This window comes from Phascolarctos cinereus, unplaced genomic scaffold (assembly GCF_003287225.1).
Source record: "Phascolarctos cinereus isolate Bilbo 61053 unplaced genomic scaffold, phaCin_HiC Scaffold_5;HRSCAF=322, whole genome shotgun sequence".
Classification (NCBI taxonomy): Eukaryota; Metazoa; Chordata; class Mammalia; order Diprotodontia; family Phascolarctidae; genus Phascolarctos; species Phascolarctos cinereus.
The window spans coordinates 376,236,658-376,260,910 of record NW_027555958.1 but is presented as its reverse complement, the minus strand read 5'-3'; the positions used below and the strand labels follow the sequence as shown (position 1 = coordinate 376,260,910).

Here is a 24,253-nt window from a genome sequence, read left to right as displayed (position 1 = left end):
AAAGAGCTTACATTCTTTCAGGGAAGACAATATGTTTGTAAACACACACACAATACATATATGTATATATATAGTATGTATATATGTATAAGTATACAAAAATATATGTGAACAAAAGGTGAAGTGATTTGCCCTGAGTTTTGAAATGATGCTCGAAGGATACAGAGATACGTTAGCTCATAGTAATGCAAACAAGCAAACTTAATGGGGGAAAAGGAAAGTAGAGGGGAGTTGGGGTACATATTTAACTGAGCAGCATCTGTCAGTTCTTCAAAGCCTTAGCTTTTTGTGGGGTGTGAACATGGAGCTGAGCCACTTAGAAGAATTCAGAATTTACATTTACAAAGTCACTTATCTGAGTTGTTACTTAGCTTAACTAGGACATTTGTTGTTCAATCATGGTTTTTTTTTTTCCTGTCTGAGTCTTTGTGACCCCATTTGGGGTTTTCTGGGCAAAGATAGTGCAGTGGTTTGCATTTCCTTCTCCCGTTCATTTGGCAGATGAGGGAACTGAGGCAAACAGGGTTAAGTGACTTGCCTAGGGTCACACAGCTAGTAAGTGTCTGAGGTTGGATATGAACTGAGGAAGATGAGTCTTCCTGACTCCAGGCCCTGTATTCTATCCACTGAGCCACCTAGTTGCCCTAACTAGAGCATAGGTTTGAGCTAACACAGCTGTTAATGACTCATGATGGCCCCTTGATGCTTTCAAGTGTTAAGTCATAGCAAAATCCCTGGGACTTCTTGGTGCTGTAACCACCCCTGGTCACATAGCTAGAAAGTTTTGGAGCCAGGATTCAGATTAGGAAATTTAATAGAGTTACATATAAAATCCTAGACTCGGGTACAACTGTACCAATATGGAGGGTCCAGGTGTGCCATTGCTAGATAGCGCTGGTGTGAAAATGATCTTGGTCTCAGTAGATTTCAAGTTCAATATGAATTGACAGTACGTCATGGCTATGATGAAAGCTAACATTGATAAAGAAGCATGGTGTCTAAAATGATGGGTGAGGGGAATAGTTCCACTCTACTCTACCCTATTAGACCACATCGGGACTGCTGTATTAAGTTCCTGGTTGCAAGATCAAGATGAGACCACACTATGACATGGCCACCCCAAAAAGCCCAACATTATTTTAGATTAAATGGACAGAGCTCTCGGATTCATAGTGACGGAGATAAGGAATAGTCGTCTTATACTTATATACCTTATATTTATTCAGTTCTATCAACCATATCTTAGGAAGGATGTTGACGCACTAGAGCTCATTAGAGGAAGTCCATCAGCTTGATAAGGAAACAGAAGATTTATAGAGGGTGAAGAAACTGAGGATCTTTAGCTTGGAGAAGATTTAGTCAGTAAACATTTATTAAGCATCTACTATGTGTGATGGGCAGCTAGGTAGCACAATGGATAGAGTGCCAGGCCTGGAGTCAGGAAGACTCTTCTTCCTGAATTCAAATCCAGCCTCAGGCACCTACTAGGTCACTGTGCGACCCCGGGAAGTCACTTCCCCCGGTTTGCCTCAGTTTCCTCATCTGTCAAATGAGCTGGAGAAGGAACTCCAGTATTTTTGCCAAGAAAACCCCAAATTGGGTCATGAAGAATGGAACACAACTGAACAACAACAGCTAAGATTAGGAGTCCAAGGGTCCCTACCCTCATCTTGGGGTCTTTTCTAGATGATCATGAAATCTTAAGAGGCCTTTCATTTTCAGCTCCGGTAGCCACTAAGACCCATAAATCGGGTCTTATTAAGTAGTTATTGAGTGTTGACAGTGGGCGAGGCACCACAGAGGAATCAGTCAATCAGGAAGGACTTATTCAGTATTTACTAGGTGCCAGGTGCTGTGCTAGGCACTGGGGATTCAGAAACAACAGTGAAAAGAGCCCCTGCCCTCCAGGAGCTTATAATCCAGCCAGGGAAGAAAACATGTACAGATCCTAGTCCTGGTGCTTTTGAAATCTTTAATAGCCTCAAGCTATTCAAAGTCAGGGTTCAAATTCAAAACCAAACCAAACCTTAAGTTCAAATCTTTGTTCTGCTGCTTACATGCCCCTTGTGTGACCTTGGACAAGTCACTTCATCTGTCTGGCTCTCGGTTTCGTTTTCTGTAAAATGAGAGTTTTGGACTACCTGACTTCCAAGGTTTCCTCCGGCTCTAGCTGTCAGGAGTCTGTGAATCTGGGGGCTTCACCACAGAGATTTCTTGACATCATCACAATGGAAGTGCACTTCCTCACAGGGCTGTTTGCTTTGTGTCTCTGGTCAAAGTTATGTGCAGCTAGCCAAAGAACAGTAATACTTCTCAATTCAGGGTTATTTCCACTTAAATCATCCATTTGCTGCTGCTGTTTCTCCCTCCCCAGAGGCAGCAGGAGAAAGGTGACCCTCTGCAGGCCTTTTGGAATAATAGCATTTTGCTTTCTGCTGGAAGACAAATACTAAAGCAATTGCTGGGGAATAACTTCAACAATATTCTAGACAAATAACGCCTTCCTAACCAACCTCCCTAGCACACAGGGTTACCATTTTAAGGGGGGAAATTTTTTTGCAGGGGAAGGAGGTCCCAGTCAGACAAAATGTCTTTCTTTCTAAGTTCCAGAGATGCTGAGTGTGTGCACTTTAGAGAAAGTTCAGATGCTGGCTTGTCTGAAGCTCTCCTCAACCCTCATGTCCCCTGGTAAGGAAATCGCATCTGGCTGAGCAAGTGCTGGGGAGTACTCAGTGCTCCGGATGTCCACAGCTTTAAACTGCTCTTGGTAAAATTCTGAAGCCTTTTAAGTTTGTCTTATTCTCTCCCTCACCTGCTTCTCCCTCTTTTTATGTATCATTTCTTCCCTCCTGGACCCCCCCTTCTCTTTGGCCCCCTCATACTGGATTCAGAGTCAGAGAACCTGAGTTCGAATTCTGACACAGTCATTTATGTCCCCTTGGGCATCTTTATGTAACACTTGTATGAACTGTGTAACAAGGACCCAGGTGGCCTGAGTGTAATATGGGTGATGATGATGATGATGATGATGATGATGAGAGCTAGTATTTGTATAGCACTTTAAAGTTGGCAAAGCACTTTATAAATGCGATCTTATTTGATCCTTACTACAACCCTGGGAGGTAGGTGCTATTATTATCCCCATTTTACAGATGAAGGAAATAGACAGCTAGAGGTTAAGGGATTTGCTTAATTAACAAGTAGCTTAGTAGCTTGTAAACAGATAATAGCTTAGATAGATAATAGACATAGCTTGTAAATGTTTGAGGTTAGACTGAGCTCAGATCATCCTGACTTCAAGTCCAGTGCTCTATTCACTGAGCCACCCATTTGTCATGAAATACAGATAGATGGAAATGCTCCATGCCATATCTCTGGGGAGACTGGCTATCCATCTTTTTGGGGAGGTGGAGAATTGCAGTGACTGGAGGAAATCACTTCCTTGTTCTCCTATCTTCAAGAAGCAAATCAAGCTGAAATTGTATCTATGATCGGATATGTGAATCTAGGGGTATGATTATTTGGGAGATTCCACATATTAAAATCCACCCTCTCTGGTTGCTGGGGGAGGGGGTAGTAGTTCCACCCCAGACTTGGAGGGTGACGTTTCAATTTACCACCATAGATTTAGCTTCTCCTCTCAACGAATGCTTGTTACACAAAAAAAGTTCATAGATAACAAGTAAATGTAATAATCTAAGCAAATAATGAGGAAGTAATGGGGAAGCATATAGATGAGTTAGGCAAGGAAAGGAAAATATAAGAGTTAGGGGGCTCTGGAACCCCAGAACGAGATGAAATCTCAGCTTAACTGAGGAGTGGTCTTACCCAGAAACCATTTAAATGAAAGTCTGGACTAGCTGACTGACTTCTAAGGTGCCTTCTACTTCTAGATCCCATGATTTTCGGTTATTGTGGATGCAATGGTGCTAATTAGGTCCACTACACATTTGTGTTATCTGATTTTATTGCAGCAAGGCAATCCTTTTAGTCCTCCCTAATTGATTTACCTAGTGGCTAGGTGATGCAATGGATGGTGTTCTAGACCTGGAGTTAGGAAGACCTGAGTTCTAGTTAAAGTCAGACACTTACTGTGTGACCCCAGGGCAGGTCACTTAACTTCTACCGGACTCAGTTTTTATCTGTAAAATGGGGATAATACTGAACTCCCAGGATTGTAGTGAAGATCGAATGGGATATTTGTAAAGTGCTTTGCAAATCTTAAAGCACTATATAAATGTTAGCTATTATTATTAATACCCTTTATCGTCCTTGTACAGATGCTGTCTCAAATCTGCTCTCTTTTCAAACTTCCCATACCACCATCTATTCCCACCCTCTCAGTTGAGGACCTAGTCTCATACTTGATGGAAATAATTGAGGCTGTTTGCTTCCAGCTTCTTCTTCTTCCCTTTGTTTTATACATAATAATGATAATGAAGAAGAAGCAGCATTTATACATTGCTTTAAAATTTTCCAAATATTATCTTATTTGATCTTCACAACAACCCTGGTAGGTAGGTGCTATTATTATTCCCATTTTACAGATGAGGAAACTGAAGCAGAGAGAGGTTAATTGACTTCCTTAGGGTCACACATCTAGTAAGCATCTAAGGCCACATTTGAATTCAGGTCTTCCTGCTTCCAAGTCCAGCACGGTGCCATCTAGCTACCTCAATACCCCTTCCTTCACTCCATTCTTTGATGAAGTGACCCTTCTCTTCACGTACCCTTGATCCTGTCCTCTCCTGTCTCCTCCATACGATTGCTCCCACAAGCATCTCCCCTCTCTCTCATTTTCAATCTCTCCTTATCTACTGGTTCCTCAAAGTTACATAGGTCTCCCTTACCCTTAAGCAACCCTTGCTTGACCCTGCCATCCCATCAAGCTATTGACCTATACTTTTCTCGCTTTCACAGTCAAGTTCCTAGAAAAAGCTGTCTTCTTTTGGTGCCTCTATATCCTCTTCCTTCATTCATTTTCCAGCACTTTGCAATCTGGCTTCCAATCTCATCACTCAACTGAAAGTGCTTACTCCAAAGTTACCTTTGATCTCTTTGTTGACAAATCCAAAAGTCTTTTGTTCAGTCTTTATCCTTCTTGACTTCTCTGCCATGTGTGACAGTATTGACTACCATCTTTTCCTAGATATTCTTGCCTCTTTTGGTTTTCATGGAAATTATCTCTCATGGTTCTCCTCCTACCTCATTGATCTTCTCAGTTCCTTTTGCCAGATCATCAGATCATCACCTATATCTTACCCCCTAACTGTGAGCGTACACCAAGAGTCTGTCCTAGATCTTCTTTTTCTAATCTCTTTTCCTCCCTCCTTTCCTCCTCCTCCTCTCCTCCTCTCTTCTTCTTCTTCTTCTTCTTCTTCTTCTTCTTCTTCTTCTTCTTCTTCTTCTTCTTCTTCTTCTTCTTCTCTCTTTCTCTCTGTCTCTCCTCACCCTTCATGATCTCTGCATGTTCCACAAGTACTTTAGCTCAATATGTCTACAACAGAACTAATCTTCTTTCCCTCAAACTCCCTTTATTTCTGAACTTCCCTATTCTTGTCCAGGCCACCACCCTTCTTCCCATCACCCGGGTTCACAACCTCAGAGTCATGCCTGACTCCTCACTTTCAGTCTTCCCGCTTATCTAATCAGGTGCCCAATCTTGCTGTTTGTCTCCACTGAACTACTCAGTAAAGTCTTGTGTGTCCTTATTTCTCTGGAGTAAACTACAAACTCATCTATTTAGCTCATCTAACCCTAACTTAGCTTCCCAGCATCCCTGGATATTACTCCCTCTCCCATACTCCTTGATCCAGTCCAACTGACCTCTCTGGTGCACCATGACAATACATTTCCCACCTCAGTGCCTTTGTCCATGTGCTATCTACCCCATGCCTTGAATACTCTTCCTCTTTACCTCAACTTCTCAGAATCCTGTTCCTGTCATTTCCATGAAATCTTTCCTAACCCCTTCAGATGCTAGAGCCTTTCCTCCCTCCTTCCCCAAATTACTTGTGTTTATTTTGTATATACTTATACCAGTATATACTTATATCAGTTTCTAGCTTATCTTTGGATCACCAGAGCCTAGTAAAATATATGCGAATAGTAGCTGTTCAGTCATTTTAGTTGTGCCTGACGCTTCATGACCATATTTGGGGTTTTCTTGGCAAAGATATTGAAATGGTTTGCCATTTCCTTCTCCAACTTATTTGACAGATGAGGAAACTGAGGCAAACAGGGTTAAGTGACTTGCCCAGGGTCACATAGTAGTAAGTGTCTGAGGTCAGATTTGAACTCAGGAAGATGAGTCTTCCTGACTCTGGGCTGGGTGCTCTATGCCCTGTGGTACCACCCAGCAGCCTGTAGTAGATATTACTAAACACTGGGTGTTCCAAAAAATCTTGGTGCCATTTTCCAAATAACTGCTAAAGTGTACATCTGCATTAAAATTTTTAGAACATCCTGGCCTCGTTGACCAGTGGATTCTTCCTTGGGCACCCATGAAACTGTTCCATACTTTCTCTTCCCCTTTTGACAACACTCTGGAGAGGTTTGGATAAGCTCATTCACTGGGAAACTTTCAATTAACATTTACTGAGGACCTACTGTGTACAGAGAACTATGCAGCAATTTTTCAATGAAACAGGATCTGGCTTTTAAGGAGTTTAAAGTCTAATAGGACTTAAACATAGAGAACTATAATATACAGCAATATATGCTAAACTATATATATATATATATATATGTTGTTGTTCAGTTATTTCAGTCATGATCCTATTTAGAGTTTTCTTGGCAAAGATACTAGAGTGGTTTGCCATTTCCTTCTCCAGCTCATTTTTACAGATGAGGAAACTGAAGCAAACAAGGTTAAGTGACTTGCCCAGGGTTACACAACTAGTAAGTATTTGAGCCCAGATTTGAATTCAGGTCTTCTGACTCTAGGTCAGGCACTCTGTCCACTGCACCACCTAGCTGTCCATATACATTTTATATACAATATATTTTATATATGTAATATATATATATTATAATATACAATTATGATATGCAATAATATGTGGTATGCTAATATTAGAAGATGAAAAAATACTATGTGAAGTTCAGGTTAAGAGTGACAATCAGGGTAGACACCACTGAGGAGGTAGCATTGGAACTGTTCATTTAAAGGATGGGTAGGAATTTAGAAATGGAAAGCAAGGCAAAGGACATTCTAGGCATAAAACAGTGAGCAACGACCTGAAGAAGGGATAGTACAAGGTGTGTTCGAGGGAATAAACCAGTTTGTTGGGAGCATGCAGTAAAGAGGTTAGAACATGGAGGGAAGAAATAGAAGACGACATCAGAAAGAAAAGATGGTGTCAGATTGTGGAATACCTTGCATGTCAAGGAGAAGAGTTTGAATTTTATAGGCAATGGGAAATATCTGAAGATGTTTGAGCTGAGGAGTGAATGACATCAGAGCTATAACCAGAATGAGGTGATTGGGACATTGATATCCACTGGGTACTTTCTCCCCATGCCACCACCATCTCTGTGCTTTGCCTCATGCCGTTCTGCTGGCCATACTACCACCCAGAGATACCCTCATAGTACTGTCCTCCCTGCGTTTGCCTTCTCACCAAACACCTGAAGGGTCTTGGACCCGACTCTCTGGGCTACAGACTCCTCTCTCTTCTGCCTGGTTTAGTAGCCTACTTACTGTTTACCAAATAAATTAGAGTTCCATTTAGAGACCACAGGAAAAGAGGAATCACTCAGATCCTCCCATGCTCATTACATTTTCCATTTAAAAGCAAGTGCCCTCTAAAAGAATGATTTTGTGATAAACTAAACACCACACCCAGGGAGGAAAGACACAGGCCACATCCTGAGAAATGACACAACCAAACTAGCTGTATTGAAAGATATATGTTAAAACAGGTGCTCCATAAAAGAGATTCACAGTTTCACACACAGCCCCCTCTTTTCTACAATGCATATGGAAACACTAATTTTATTTAGTGTTTGTTAAATTCGGATGAAAGAATTTAAAAAAAAAAGATATTCTTTGCAGCCAGCCAACAAAGGTATCTAGAGGCACTGGGCTTGAGCAAAGTGTTAGAAACGGACCGAAGTGCTTTGGACTCATTCAGATCTCAAGATGAGTCTCTCTACTGTATTATCTAATAAGTGGGTGTATGTGCGGGGGGGGGGGGGGGAAGGGGGAGGTGATAGCTCCCTCAAAGTCTAGTGCAGGGCTATGGCACCAAAGATTCCACAATCCAGGATCAAAGCCCCAGAGCGGCACCCTCTTTCTACGGAAAAGGCCCCGTCTCAGCCACATCAGTAATGATCCCGTTTTCCAGTTCCCAGGCATTGTAGGGCAGTGATTGGATGGTGATCTAGGCCCCGAGGGCACTACCTTAGAAGGCAGAAAGCAGTCATATAAAGTCTCAGGAATTAATGTGCCTCAATTGGGCTAAAGTGTGCACGATCATAATTTGAGAAATAGGGACAGAACTTCCCAGGAGTTCAGGCTCGTGGGGCAAAATAATGATGGGCACCAGATTGCAAAATAAGCAGGTTAAACCTCTGATAGGAGTCCAATTCCTAATAGAATTCTTTTATGCTAAATAACTTAGCCACCGCTAAGCAGAATGGGGGGGGGCGGTGGGAGAGGGGGAAGTGTTCTTTTGGAAAAGGGAAATAAAGCCCTGGCTTTAAGAAATTACTAATATACGTGGCACAGTGGATAGAGCACCAGCCCTGAAGTCAGGAGGACCTGAGCTCAAATCCAGCCTTAGACACTTGCCACTAGCTGTGTGACCCTGGGACAAGTTACTGCCCCGATATCCTCACCAAGGAAAAAAAGGTTAAAAAAAAAGGAATTAATAGTATCATAGATTTAGAGCTAGAAATAACCATAGAGGCCAGTGGCTTAGATAGAATCAGCCTTGGGAATCTGGAAGAATCCTTTTTCCAATCACTCTTATGACCCTGGGCAAGTCACTGAATCTCTTTCAACCTTGGTTTTCCCATCTGTAAAAAGAGGAGATTGGGGGCAGTTAGGTGGCACAGTGAATAAAGCTCTGGCCTTGGAGTCAGGAGGATACGGGTTCAAATCTGGCCTCAGACACTTAATACTTACTAGCTGTGTGACCCTGGGCAAGTCACTTACCCTGATTGCCTCAAAAAAAAAAAGGAGCAAAAAGAGGAGATTGGATTTAGGATCAGAGATTTAGAGGTGGAAGTGACCTTAGAGCTCACTGAGTCCAATACCTTGATTTTTGAAATCAAAGAAACTGAGACTGACATTCAATGACTTGCCCAGGGTCACACAGCCAGTAAATATCTGAGGTAGGATTTGAACTCAGGTTTTTCCAACTTTGAGTCCAATACTCTATTCCAACAGTGGAGAACCTGCGGCCTCAAGGCCACATGTGGCCCTCTAGGTCCTCAAGTTCACAGAAAGTTTGGATTCAGTCAAAGGGCAGTACTTGAGGACCTAGAGAGCCACATGTGGCCTTGAGGTCCCAGGTTCCCCACCCCTGCTCTGTCTATTAGACCAATTAGCTGCCTCCTAATTTACAACTTTCCCTTGATAAAGAGTTAGCACTTACATAGTGCTTTAAGGTTTGCAAAGAGCTTTTAAATATACTATCTCTTTTCATCCTCAAACTTCATTTCAACCCCATGAGGTTGATGATGTTATTTGTCCAATTTTATAGATAAAGAAACTGAGGTTCAGAGAATAAAAATAACAACAGGCAACGTTTACATAGCACTTACTATGTGCCAGGCAATGTGTTAAGTGTTTTACAAATATTATCTGATTTTACTTTCACAATAACCCTGAGAAGTAGGTGCTATTATGACCCCATTTTACAGGAGAAGAAACTGATTCAGACAAAGAGTAAGTGATATGCGGGAGGATCAGACATCTAGTGAGTATGGGAGGTCACATTTGAACTCAGGTCTTCCTGACTCTAGATCTGGTGCTTAAGTGACTTGCTCAGGGTCATACAGAAAATAAGTTTCTGGGTTAGGATGCAAACTAGGATCTTCCTGATTCCTAGTCCACTATGCCACCTAATCACAATATCTCCAGGAAGCAATTTCAATTCATTTCCTAAAAGAAAGAATAGCATTTGCAGTTAATGAATGCTTTTTCATTCATTTTTATTCATGTTTTTAAAACCCTAATAACTAACATATCCACTATATGTATTTTAGTCAGAATACAAACCAGACATAGAATATATTCTTTATTTTTTCATAATATTTTATTTTTTCCCGATTATATGTAAAAATGCCTGAAATGGCAAGCAATTTGATATAGGTTATACATAGGCAACCATGCAAAATATATTTCCATATTAGTCACAAACATGGAATGGAATATATTGTATGTAGTAGTCAGAGTTCTGCTGGAACCAGTGAATTGGCAAACTATACCTGAGGTCAGACTGTCCCCTACCCTGCTGTCCAGCCTCTGCTCTCTCTCCATTAACTGAATTTGTCTCAGGCACATGACTTCCTAGTAATATCTCTGAATGGCATGACCATCTGTCCATAATTAGTGCTTAATAACTGCTAGCTGATTCCTTGATTAATTTTGGCTTGGGGTGGGCAGTTGGACTGCCCCTAAGCTCTGAAGGTCTACACTTCTCTCTATTCCAGCAGGTCCCCCTGGAGCATCTGGAACCATGGAAGAGAAGGGAATGGAAAATTCCCTGGGGTGGTGCGTCTGCTACCAACTGCTCAACACCTCAGAGCCCCTACCATGCAGGCTAGAGGGGCCTAACTGTCCTGGGAGCCTCGACATCTGGGACAAGACCACAGCTGGCAGGGTAAAGAACTGTACACACAATGCTAAGGCTCGGGACTTCCAAACCATCAATGCTTCACTGAAGAGTGACATCCCAGCTTGTGGGGGTAAGACAGGCTGAACACAGTGCCAGCCTTGACCAGCCTTGGTAGTTTAGCAGTGTAGACAAAGAAACAGACATGGAGTCAGAGAACCTAGGTTTGAGTCCTGAGCCTATTAAGACTAACCACTATTCCTATCACCATTATGACCTTGGGAAAGTTACATCCTTTCTCTGCCTCAATTTCCTCACCTATAAATCAAGGGAGTTGGATTACACTATCTCAAAGTTCTCTTTAGCCTTTACATCTCATAATAAATATGACTCCCTGGCTCATCATTCAATCTTCTCTCGGTGATCTTATAAACAACAAATTCTTCTTCTTCTTCTTCTTCTTCTTCTTCTTTCTTCTTCTTCTTCTCTTTCCTTCTCCTTCTTCTTCTTCTTCTTCTTCTTCTTCTCCTTCTCTTCTTCTTCTTCTTCTTCTTCTCCTTCTCCTTCTTCTCCTTCTCCTTCTCCTTCTTCTTCTCTTCTTCTCCTTCTTCTTCTTCTTCTTCTTCTCCTTCTTCTCCTTCTTCTCCTTCTTCTTCTTCTCTTCTTCTTCTTCTTCTTCTTCTTCTTCTTCTTCTTCTTCTCTTCTTCTTCTTCTTCTTCTTCTTCTTCTCTTCTTCTTCTTCTTCTTCTTCTTCATGACTTGCCCAGGATCACGTAGCTGGATTTTAACTCACGTCCTCTTGACTCCAGGCTTGGCTTGGTGCTCTATCACTGCCCCACCTCACTCACTGCCCCTTCTTATAAACTTCTGATGGTGATATAGTATAATAGAAAGCACACTATGGAGTCAGGAACCTCTGATGGTTACCACCCAAGTGATGTTCATAATCCTTAATTTCCTCTTGTGTAAAATGAGAGGTTGAACTCAATGGCCTTCGAGATCCTGTGATAACCCTTATCTCTGTGCAGATAACTCCTGAACCTAGTGCTATCATCTTAATCTTAGTCTGCTTGCTAGATGGTTCTGCTTGATGTCCCAGAGGCATCTCAAACTTAGCGTGTCTAAAATAGGACTTGTTATTTTTCACCCTCTACACCTTCTGTTGAAGCAGCCACCATCCTTTCAGCCACCCAGACTCATACTACATGATCATCTTTGATTTATTGCCTCCACATATTATAGGTCAAGGTAGTCAAAGAGCTATTCTCTAAATTTAGCTTTCTAGTTCCCACCTCTGTGCTTTTGCATAGGCTGAGCCCAATGCCTAGAAGGCATTTCCTTCTCACCTCTGCCTCCAAGAATCCCTCAGCTTCTCTCCTGACTCCGGTGCCACTTGCATTAGCCTTAAAGGTATCACCCCCCTTCCCCACCCCAGTTGTCAATAAGCTTTGCCTCTTAGAATTATCTTATGTTCATCTGCATAAATGCTCTATCTCTCCAAGAGAATGTAAGCCCCCTTAAGTACAGGAGCTGTTTTTCTTGGACTCTGCACAGTGAAGATACTTGTTAAATTGAATTGAATCTAGCAAACATTTGCTAAGCACCAACTAGGTTTGAAACACAGCCCTTGCTTTTAAGGAGCTGACAATCTTACAGCTAGCACACAGGTGCTGCCCTGCTAGCTTCATGATGGGGTGCTCCCCTCCCACCCAGCCATTCGATTCAGTTAAACAAGCATTGATTAAGCTCCTACTCAGTGAAAGGCATGGCAGCTAGATGATGCAGTAGGTAGAGCACAAGGCTTGGAATCAGACTTACTAGCTATGTGACCCTGGGCAAGTCCCTCAACGCTGTTTGCCTCAGTTTCCTCATCTGTAAAATGAGCTGGAGAAGGAAATGACAGACCACTCCAGTATCTTCGCCAAGAAAACCCCAAATGGGATGATGAAGAGTTAGAAAAATAACTAAACAACAGCAACTGTGCAAGCCACTGAAAATAGAAAGACAAAAACACTGATTTGAGGAAGTAATTTGAAAAAAAAAGTCTGAAAAGATGGGCTTGAGCCAGAACATGAAGGGCTGTGAATGCCCATCACAGGAGTTTATATTTCGGCTCTGGAGGCAATAGGGAGTGGCTGAAGCTTCTTGACCAGTGCAGTGATATATTTTATCACTTCAGCATGGCCTTAGGGATATCAGTTTGGCTGCTGTGGGGAAGATGATCAGAAAAGGAAAGAGATTGAAAGCAGGGAGACCAACAAAAAGGCTATTGCAATACAACATCATTTTTTAAAAAATTATTAATGGGTTTTGCTGATTTTTTTCCTTTTTTTCTTTTATCAAAAAAGATCTTTATTATAAGTGATGGGGGCAGGAGGAGGTGAGTGGAATTTAGGCTGAGAAAAGGCCATTGGGATCCTTCTTTGCAGCTCTGTAAAGTATTCCTTTGGTAACTGGATTGGTATGCCACTGATTCAGTCAATTAGTTTAGGTAGGATTATCATTTTTATCATATTGGCCTGGCTTCCCCTCTGCTCTCTCTTCACAGAAATGTAAGAGTAACTGGGCCAGTTATCTCAGCAGGGAGGCAGGAAAAGGACCAGAAGGAAGTGTGAGCCACAGCAATTTCAGAATTGTTAAGGAAACAAAGGGCCCAGCCCACCTCGAGGCCTGAGACGTTGGTGTTTATCTCTTGATGTCATTATTTCCTGATTGATCTTAGATGGCTTCCTCCCTTCCCGACAACTTCTCCATTCCACTCCACAACGGCAGAGGTCTCTGAGCTAACTCATGTCTCTGAGGAGTCAGTTCCAAGGACCACAAATCTTGCCTCTCCACCTTACTGGAAAGGAGCTCCCGGTTGTAAGGGCTACATCATTCACCTCTACTTTACAATGGGGGAGAAACGGAAATTAGATTGTTGTTAGGGGAAGCTTTTTGGTTGCCATCCATGCCCAGAGATCTTAGGGTAAATTCTATTGCAGCGTTAACAGCCTGTCACAGTGAATTATGGCCTTGGTACTGAACTGGTGGGACATCAGACTCACACCTCTGACCCTCCATCTTCTGACCTCCCTATACAAAAGTGACCAAGAGCAGGCATCGTCTCTCTCCTACCAGAGTTGCAACTAGAGTGGAGTAATCAGAGCTTTTCCTCAGGACATCAAAATTTAGAGGGAAAAAAAATTTAACATACGAATTCATTGAGCAGTGAAGAAATCACTATAGTAACTAAGTCTCCCTCTTGTACAGCTAAATTTATCATAATTGCATCCTGGATTATTTTGATATCTTGTATTACAAAGTTTATCTGAAGGTACCTCTCTAGGTGTCTGGCCTCAGAGATATTTCCTTCTACTTCACCTGGCACTAAAATTGCTAGTTATAGCTCTGCATCCCACATACCTTCCTTCCTACTCTTGTCAACTCCAAACTTTTATATGCTTCTAAACTTTCCAATCAATGCAACAAGAATTTAGTAAGCAACTACTATGTGTCATGCACCATGCTGAGTGCTGAGAGAAATTTAAAAATTAGCTAAAATATGGCACTTTCTCTCATAGAGTTTATGACCTATGATCTGATTTATGATCTGCACTTGGCAAGCACAAATTTATTTCAATTAAATTAAATTAAATGTCATTTATTATGTACTTTATGCAAAGCACAATGCTAACCTTTTCCCACTGCTCTGTGAAAGCCTTCCCCACCCTACCTAATTCTTACTCATCCTTCTACACCTTCTAATTGCACCATCTATTTAATTGTATCCATCTTTCTAATTGTACCTTCTGTCCTTCTAATTGCCCCATCCTAAAGCCTCTTTGTCATTGTTGACACTAACCCTCTCTCAGTACCTCTGTCCCTAGTGAAAAGGGCACTCAATTTGGAGCCAGAAATCTTGGCATCTGATCCTGACTCTTCTCTTACTAATTGGGGGAACTAAGGCAAGTTACTTTATATCTCTGAGTCTCAGTTTTCACATCTGAAAATGGGGATAATGATACTTGTACTAGAAACTTTAGTGGACAGTCTAGGTAAAGTACTTCCTAAGTGGCTATCAATGAAGCATTAACTATTTTAAATGTATGTTTCCCTTAATATGATAAGAAAAATCCTAGGATTTTAGACCTGGAGAAAGATCTAGAGATTGCCTGTGCTTTTTTGGGAGGCAACTGGGCAAGTCATTATTTGCCTTTTCCTTCTAGGAGACAATACCACCATGAGTCCAGTGGTTAGTGGAAGGATCAGGTAGGTAAGAAACCAGCATATAAGATTTGGGATCCTATGGGAGTAGCTATGGAAGAGGGGGCCATCCAGTGTCCATACACTGAGGGCAGATGGACTTTGGGGATTGGAGCAGAGGGAACCTGAAGAAGTTGAAACAGGGAGGGTATAGAGGCTGGGCAGAGTCACAGCATGGAGTGGTTACTGGGTCTAAATGGGGAGGCTTTGCTCATTTCTCTTCTTTGTCTTTCTCCAGCTTTATCATAGTTATCACCATCCTGACCTCTTCTGTCGGTATGCTCATTCTTATCCTGCTCTGTGTTGGTATCATGTCTATGATACTGAAGAAGTGGAGAAATAAGAGTGAGGTTTTTTTTATTCATCAGCTATTTATTACATGCCCAATAAGGGCAAGGGGTGGTGAATTGGATCAGCCTAGCATGGTGTGCTTCTGTAGGGATAATAGACACATGAGCTGACTCCTAGACATGAAGGCCTGACACTTTATTCTTTAGGGTTCTTGGGCACAGTGCAAACTAGTTGTGCAAACTGATTCAGTGCGAGCACTAAACAGATTTACAGTACAGAATCAATTTTTTAGGGCTTGAATTATTATTTTGATTGTCTAGGCTTAAGAAAATGATGGGAAAATGTCAATAATACAGATTAAATTTAGAAATGTGCTTTGTTTTTCAGAGACCTGGTTGTTAAAAATTTAGCAATACACTCCTGGTTGGACCACATAGTTTTTTCTTTCTTTTTTTCCCCTCTCTTTTAAAAAATGTATAATTAATTAATTAATTTTTATTTTTCAACATTCATTTCCATAAGATTTTGAGTTTTAAATTTTCTCCCTCTCCTTCTCCGCTCTCCCCAAGACAGCATGCAATCTGATATAGGCTTTACTTATGCATTCATATTAAGCATATTTTCACATTAGTCATGTTGTAAAGAAGAATTGGAACCAGTGGTAGAAACCATGAGAAAGAAGAAACAAAACAAAACAACAAAGGAAAAGGAAAGCAAAATAGTATGCTTCCATCTGCATTCAGACTCCAAAGTTCTTTCTCTGGATGTGGACAGCATTTTCCATTGTGAGTCTTTTGGAGTTGTCTTAGGTACTTGCATTGCTGAAAAGAGCTAAGTCTATCAAACTCAGTCATCACATAATGTGGCTGTTACTGTGTGCAATGTTAGCCTAGTTCTGCTCATTTCACTCAGCATCAGTTCATATAAGTCTTTCCAGATTTTTCTGAAGTCTGCCTGCTCATCATTTCTTATAGCACAATAATATTCCATTACATTCATATACTACAACTTGCTCAGCAATTCCCCAATTAATGGACATCCCCTCAATTTCCAATTCTTTGCCAAGTTTTTTCTTCTAAAAAAATTCTTACTTCTTTTTTAAAAATTTCCCAATTACATGTAAATTTTAAAAAGACATTCTTCATTTAAAATTTTGAGTTCTGAATTCTCTGTCTTCCTCCCAATCCTTCCCCACCTCTTAAGAAGCTAAGCAATATGGTATCCATTATACATGTGAAGTCATACAAAATATATTTCCATATTATCAGGGCCAATTGTTTGTGTTGAAAACCATATATACGTATAACTATTTTCCTGAAGACATTGAAGCCTTCTGATTTTATGAAGGCTTTGTAACCACTAAGGCCACAAGCAGTCAGCCAGTAAATATTTATTAAGCACCTAGTATGAGTCCAGTTGGGGCAGCTAGGTGGCTTAGTGGATGGAGAGCTGGGCCTGGAGTCAGGAAGACAGTTCAAATGCAGCCTCAAACACTTAGTAGCTATGTGACCCTGAACAAGGCACATAACTTAACACACAACTTAACCTCTGTTTACCTTAATCCACTGGAGAAGGAAATGGCAAACCACTCCATTATCTTTGCCAAGAAAATCCCAAGGACAGGATGATTCATGGGGTCACGAAGAATCAAATATGACTAAATAACTGGACACCAGCAACAATGAATCAGGTGCTGTGATGAGAACTGGGGAAACAAAGAAAGGCAAAAAACAAGTCTAGCTCTCAAGGAACTCATAGTCTAAAGGGGAGATGACATGCCAGCTATATACAAACAAGTTTTTGTGGTTGTTGAGTTGTTTCAGTTGTGACCAACTCTCTGTAACCCCGTCTGAGGTTTTCTTGGCAAAGATACTGGAGTGGTTTGCCATTTCCTTCTCTAACTCATTTTTACAGATGAGGAAACTGAGGCAAACAGGGTAAAGTGACTTGTCCAGGGTCACACAGCTAATAAGTGTCTGAGGCCAGATTTGAACTCAGGAAGATGAGTCAGCCTGACTCCAAGCCCAGCACTTTATCCACTGTGCCACCTAGCTATGTTGGAGGCTGAATTGGAAGTAATCAGTTCAGACAGTTCAATGAGATTCTAGAGTCAAAAATGCTGTTGCCTGATGGCTAACCATCTCTGGGGATGATCTTCTTAGCTTAACATCTCAGTGACTTGTCCAGGGTTGCATGGACAGTGTCTGTCAGAGACCAGATTTGAACCGGTCATTCCAGTTCCAAGGCTGGCTTTCTAAACACTACGCCATGCTTCCTCTCTGTATATAACAGACATTTAATAAATGCTTAATGGATTGGGCTGATTTCCAACTTCCACCCATTGGTCCTAGTTTTGGCCCCAGAACACACATCTTCTCATCCTCATAAGAGCCCTTCAAATGCCTGAAGACAACAGTCATGTCTCTACTAAGTCTTCTCTTGTCCAGGTTAAACACCCCAAGTTCCCTCAACCAAATGGATGTCATGGTCTTGAGAACCTTCCCTACCCTGGCTGTCCTCTCCTGGGTACTCTCTTCCTTATCAATATTCTTCCTAAAATGTGGTAGCCAGACATGATGAGCCATTGGAAAAGGACTTTGGTGGAGGATATAGGCTGTATACATCAATAGCAATGGTAATATTGAAACCAACTCTTAGTAACTTAATTTAAATATTTTGCTTAATCAATGGATCCGTGATTACATTATTGTTACATTATTATATATTATATTATAACATTATTATTATTTATTATTATTACACCCATGCATACACCAGTACAGATGGGAACCACCCCATCCCATGTGATCTCATATAATTATTTCCCATGTCTTTCTAGAAAACCTCTACAGATGCTCAGGAGCTTTCCTTGGTTGGTTGGTTTTTTCCCAGTGTTTCACAAATGATAGTGCAGGTTCCAGTCTATCCTGAGCATTTTAAATACAACACAAAATGAAAAGCCGATTTATTAAGTACTTATGCCAATGGACTCTGTCCTGTCTCCCTGTGACACTTTGGCAGCTGAGCTAGATACACACATGGATGCCGAAGTAGCTAGAGTAACAGAATGTCTACATGTCAGAGAGGAAGGCAGAGAGATGGCACAATGGATAGAGTGCTTGATTTTGAGTCACAAGGTCCTTGGAAACTTCCTAGTGGAGTGACATGAGGCAAATCACTTAACCTCTTGGCCTCAGTTTCCTCATCTGTAAAGTGGTGCCAAGGACAGAGCATTGGGACTGGAATCAGGAAGTTGTTGTTTAGTCATTTTTCAGTCACGTTCAACTCTTCGAGACCCCATATGGGGTTTCCATGCAGAAATACTGGAGTGGTTCACCACTCCAGCTCATGTTACAGATGAGGAGAGTGAGGCAAACAGGGTTATGTGACTTGCCCAGGGTCACACAGCTAATAAGTGTCTGAGGCCAGATTTGAACTTAGGTCTTGATTTGAAGGCCAGTGTTCTATCCACTGTACCACCTAGGAACTCAGAAAGAGCTGAGTTCAAATCCAATCTCAAACACTAAACAGGTCATTTAAACTCTGTTTGCCTCAGTTTCCTCAACTGTAAAATGGAGATACTTTCTAGAGTTATTGTGAGGATCAAATGAGAAAAGATTTGTAAAGCACTCAGCACAATACCTGGCACAGAGTAAGTACTATCTCAATGCCAGTAATAACTACTACTACCTCTAATAATAATGAATCCCACCCTTTCGTTTTCATAATAATAATTTTTTTAATAAGGAAAGGATTGAATTCAATGGCCTCCAATGCTCTCAATCTATGATGCCACAAGTCACATTAGTATCCAGCCCCAAGTGCAGTCAATTCTGGACAAAGGATTGTCCAGAGAATCAGGAATTAAGATGGGAAGTTCCAACTTGGTCACATCAGTGGAGTAGACCAGAATATTTAGAAGGTTGCCAAGGATGAGTTTGCCCTTTTTTGTCTGATTCTGGGTTTTATTTTTTAGGGCTTTTCAAGAAACAGAAGAGATGGGACAACTTTCTCTTCAAGTCCAAGGTAAGAGATCCAAAGAGTAAAACCAGAAAGTACTCCCTGAATATCTAAGTCAAGCAATGCTGTCATTTCTTAGATTGACTCAGACATGGACAGTGGACATATACTGGCTAATCTCACCCAAAGTCTTACCTTGTTCTTTAGAAATGATGTTACATTGGCAAGTAATTCTATAGGAACTATTTTTACAAAAACATACTAGTGACGAACAATGGTATCTCAAAGTTTGGGGATATTATAGTAGAGTGGTCATTGTTGTTATTTTTGGTCTAGAGCTGTCAGTGTAGGGAACTCTTGGTATGGAAACTTCCTCCACTGAGTAAGTTGGCCACTCATTTATAATTTATGGTTTTAGTTGCTTAGGACAATGAGAAGTTAGGTGACTTGTCAATGGTCACACAGATAGTACAGAAGCACAGTGTGATATAATGGAAAGAGCAATGGATTTGGAGTCAAAGAACTTGGGTTCAAATTGTACCTTTATTACTTACTGTATTGTGACCTTGGATGAGTCACTTAATTTAACCTCCCTGGGCCTCACTTTGTTGACAAAATGAGGTGGGTGTGTGGATTATATGGCCTCTGGGAGTCATTTCTAGCTCTAAACCTTTCATCCTGTGTATCAGAGTCAGAACTTGAACCCAACTCTTTTGACTCCAAGGCTGACCTTCATTCAGTATGCCAGCATTTGATTATGATATATTAATGATTTGATCACGAAGTGACATAGATGAATTTGATGATATTCATCCAGGAACTACCTGAATATCATTAAGTACAACTGAGCATCCTGGAAACAAAAGGAAAGTGATTAATTTCCTCTGACCAATCAAATCCACCTGCCTTTCCCTTACTCTTACCCCTCACCCCCAACATTAGCCTCATCACTCATGATCTCATAATGAGAACTCAGCATTTTATTTATCAGACAAATAAATCAATGTGTCTTTGGGAGACCAGAAGTTTCCAATAGTCTATCTAACCAGATGTTCTTTCTTGGAAGGCTGTACATTACCAACCTGATGCAATATATTCCAATGTGATCAACCTGGTTGCCCAGAAGGAAGATGATTTTGCCATTTATGCCAATATACCACGTTTCCAGTGTCCCAGGAAAACCTCACCTGTTGTCACCTATGCTCCTGACCAAATGGAACATCCTTCCAGTGTATTCCTCTGATGGAGGACCCGAAGACTATTCTGGAATGAGAGAAAGCAGAGATGAGAGGTGGTGGACTGCAAAGAAGGTGGTGGAAGAAGGTTGCCAAGCTTAGCATGATGAGATTTATGTATTTTTTAAAAACTGACCACCAGTCCTCATGTTTATAGGGACAGAGATGAGAGCATGAATTTTTTTTAAGTGTCTAGGAAATACAGGGAATATTTATATATTTAAATGTCCTTTAAATAGGACAGACACCTCAAGTCTAACAGAGTTATCAGTAGTATGTGAGAGGAGTGGGGATATGGGCACACGCCACTCATGCAGCTCTAAAATGTCCAAGCAAAATGTCATTTTTGTATCAAGTTGGAAGTAAAAAATCAGGGACCAGATAGCTGATGTGATTGTCGTCCCAGGTGAGGAACTGGGACCGTAAGAAGCAGCAGAGTGCAGTGGGAAAAATGCTAGATTTAGAATCAGTCTTCAAATCCTCAGGCACTCCTGTGACTTCAGTCACTTCACCTTTCTGGGTCTCAGTTTCCTCATCTGTAAAATGAAGGCATTAAACTAGATCTGGGGTTCTTAACCTTTGTGTGTATGTCATGGATCACTTCAGTCAGTCTGGTGAAGCCAATGGACCCCATCTCAGAATGATGGTTTTAAACACATAAAATATTTTAGATATATAAAATAAAATACTTGGGATTACAAAGGAAACTAATGATATCAAAATATTTTTTGTTTGGTTGGTTTTTTGCCATCCAAGTTCACAGATTCCCCGAAATCTATCTGCAGAACTCATGTTAAAAATCCTCAGACTAGGTCAGAGGTATCCTGAACCAGATTAAAATGTCATTGGACAGGGCAGCTAGGGGCAGTGGATAGAGCACCAGCTCTGGAATCAGGAGGACCTGAGTTCAAATCTGGCATTAGACACATAACACTTACTAGCTGTGTGACCCTGGGCAAATCACTTAACCCCATTGCCTAGCCAAAATTAAAAAAAAAAGTCATTGGGAAATATTTAACAAAATAAATAAAAATAACATGTAGCTAACATTATATTTTAAATCTAAGCCAACATGCTGCCTGCTGGGATCCTCATGTACAGTGTCTGGCAAATGGTAGACACTTAACATATGTTTACTGATTGATTAGTGGTTCCCATTTCTATCTGAGGTTGATGCCACTAAAGTAGATGACTTCCAAGGGCCCCTCTAGCTCTAGAATAGAGAGTCTGTGTTCCCCACAACCCCACTTTTCCCTCCTTACTCTCTTACCTATTTTTTTGCCATTGCCTAACAGTAGTCATATTAGACAAAACAACAGCAAACCCTGAACAATAATGCCGCAAGCAAGCAATGAAAAAGTCATTGAATCACCCAAACTACCCTTCTTGAGATTGTCCTGACTTCTTTTATAAGCCAAACCCCAGAGCTGTTGGGGTGATGACCCCCTTTCCTCTACTGCAGCCACTAGAGCTTACTTAGCCTTCAGGGGGAAGGAAACCAGAATTCATTAAGCACTTACTCCGCCAGGTGCTGCGCTAAATGCTTTACAATTTGATCCCCACAACAACCCTGGCAGGGAAGTGGTATTATTATCCTATTTTAAGTTGAAGAAACTGAGGCAGGGAGAAGTTAAGTGACCGCTCAAGGTCACATAGTCAGGAAGTATCTCAGGTCAGATATGAATTCAGATCTTCCTGCCTCTAGGTCCAGTGCTGTATCCACTATACCACCTATTGCCCTAGACTCTCCTGGCCTTGGTGGGAGCAAAGGCTCTTAATCCCCTTAATTCACCAGAAGAAAAAAATACCTGAATTTTTCATTTTAAAAGTTTAGTGATTTTTTTTATCACTTTCATTTTTGAACGTATTCCTCCTCCTTACTACCAGTAAGCCATCTCTTGTAATAAAGAATTTTTAAAAAAGAGAGAAAACAGTTCAGCAAAATCAACCAACATATCAACCTCATCTGACAGTATACACACATATGTGTACACATGTATACATACGCATACATATATATATGTGTGTGCATGTGTGTTATACATACATGCATGCGTGCATGCATACATAAGCATGCACGTACACACACACACACACACACACACACACACACACACACACACTGCATCTGTAGTCCCTCACCTCTGGAACAAAGGGAGAGAAGAAATGGTGCATTTTCTCATCTCTTTTCCAAGGGCATCTTTGGTCCTTTAATTACCTAGCTATTTGGTTTGGTTTTTGGCACTTTCCATGGATATTGTCATAGTCACTGTGCTTCTTGTATTCCTAATTCTGCTTATTTCACAATGTATTGACCTATATGACTCCTCATGATTCTCTTCTTTATATCTATTATTTCTTATAGCAAGGGAAACATGTATCCTATGTCAGGTACTGTGCTGAATGCTGGAGACACAAATACTAGCAGAAAGAAAGATATTCTCTACCCCCAAGGAGCTGACATTCTAATGGGGGGAAGACAATACATAAAAGGGTGCTGGAAAGCAGAAGGATAGAAGGGGAAGAGAGGGTTAGTGGCAAAGTCCTGGGAGTCAATAGCAGAGTCAGGAGGGAAATGAAGCCTGGGCTTGTCCCCAAAATGGAGGTCCCACCTACTAATGGGAGAAGAGGGGGCCAGAGAGGTAGAGGGATATTCCATGGTGAGAAAGCCCCAGGCACTGAGGCAAGTTCCGGGGTGAGAGGGAAGCTGAGTTAGGGTGGAGCAATAATATTCCATTATATCCACGACCAGCACTTTGATTAGCTTTTCGCCAGTTGAAAGATAAAGATGCCCTGCTACTTTGTTTCCAGTTCTTGGCTGCCACAAGTGATTCTGTAAATATTTTCTTTCTGTCTTTGACCAAGCCTTTATTAAGTTACTGCTATGTGTCAGGCACTTTGCCAAGTTCTGTGGGATTCAAAGTAGAAGTGAAACAGATTTTCAACTTAAGAAGCTTATTTTCATTTTGTTTGGTTTTTTTCGAGGCAATAGGGTTAAGTGACTCACCCAGGGTCACACAGCTAGTGTCAAGTGTCTGAGACCAGATTTGAACTCAGGTCCTCTTGACTCCAGGGCCAATGCTCTATTCACTGCACCACCTAGCTGCTCCAAGAAGCTTATTTTCTATTAGTGAAAAGAACATCTACATATACAAATATATGTAAAAATATGTACAAAATTAGTACAAGACAATTTGAGAAGGAAGACATACAAAGGTGAAGGTAATAGGAAAGGATGCATGAACAAGGTGACACTTGAGTCCAACTTTGGAGTATACGCCTGTTATATATGGTGCACACACAAAACCAATTACTTAAAAAAACTAGTACAACAGAAACATGAACTAGACATACTCTCCTCAATGCTAGCAATGAAATTTTATTAATCAAAATGCATGTAACCATTAGTTTATATTACGTATCAGACAGAACAACTATTAACCTCACTAGTAACAAGCCACTGATTTCTTAGGGCTTCCCACTGAGTGTATATCACACTGGTGCTCAGTGACAAGGGTCCCTCTCTGCCTGGACATAGGCCATGTGTTTTCTTGTTGGCCTAGCAAGCCTGCAAATCTCCATCAGTCGGTTAGTACTTCTCTCAACTAAACATGGGGCATGCTTGAGTCTCAAATGCAAGGAATGCAAGAGGTAGCTTCAGTGGCAATCCAAGGGCAGTCTGAAGACTGGGGAATCTCCATGGGTTGCTTATAGTTCTAGATATAGGAATTAGCTAG

At 41.1% G+C, this 24,253-nt stretch overlaps 1 protein-coding gene across 2 annotated transcripts in view; it reads left to right on the top strand.

Annotated features, from left to right (window-relative positions):
- The window catches only part of LOC110219651 (uncharacterized), a 25,586-nt gene extending 4,363 nt beyond the window's left edge, over positions 1-21,223 (top strand). The window contains exons 2-6 of one of the 2 annotated variants that reach the window (XM_078156366.1): positions 10,663-10,917; positions 14,994-15,036; positions 15,269-15,306; positions 19,298-19,347; positions 20,348-21,223. In XM_078156366.1, the coding sequence (XP_078012492.1) occupies positions 10,663-10,917; positions 14,994-15,036; positions 15,269-15,306; positions 19,298-19,347; positions 20,348-20,524 (563 nt within the window). In that variant the 3' untranslated portion in view covers positions 20,525-21,223. Of the gene's footprint in view, positions 1-10,662; positions 10,918-14,993; positions 15,037-15,268; positions 15,376-19,297; positions 19,348-20,347 lie in introns of both variants that reach the window. The other variant, XM_021003200.2, reaches the window with a different exon arrangement.
- Positions 21,224-24,253: the final 3,030 nt, after the last annotated feature.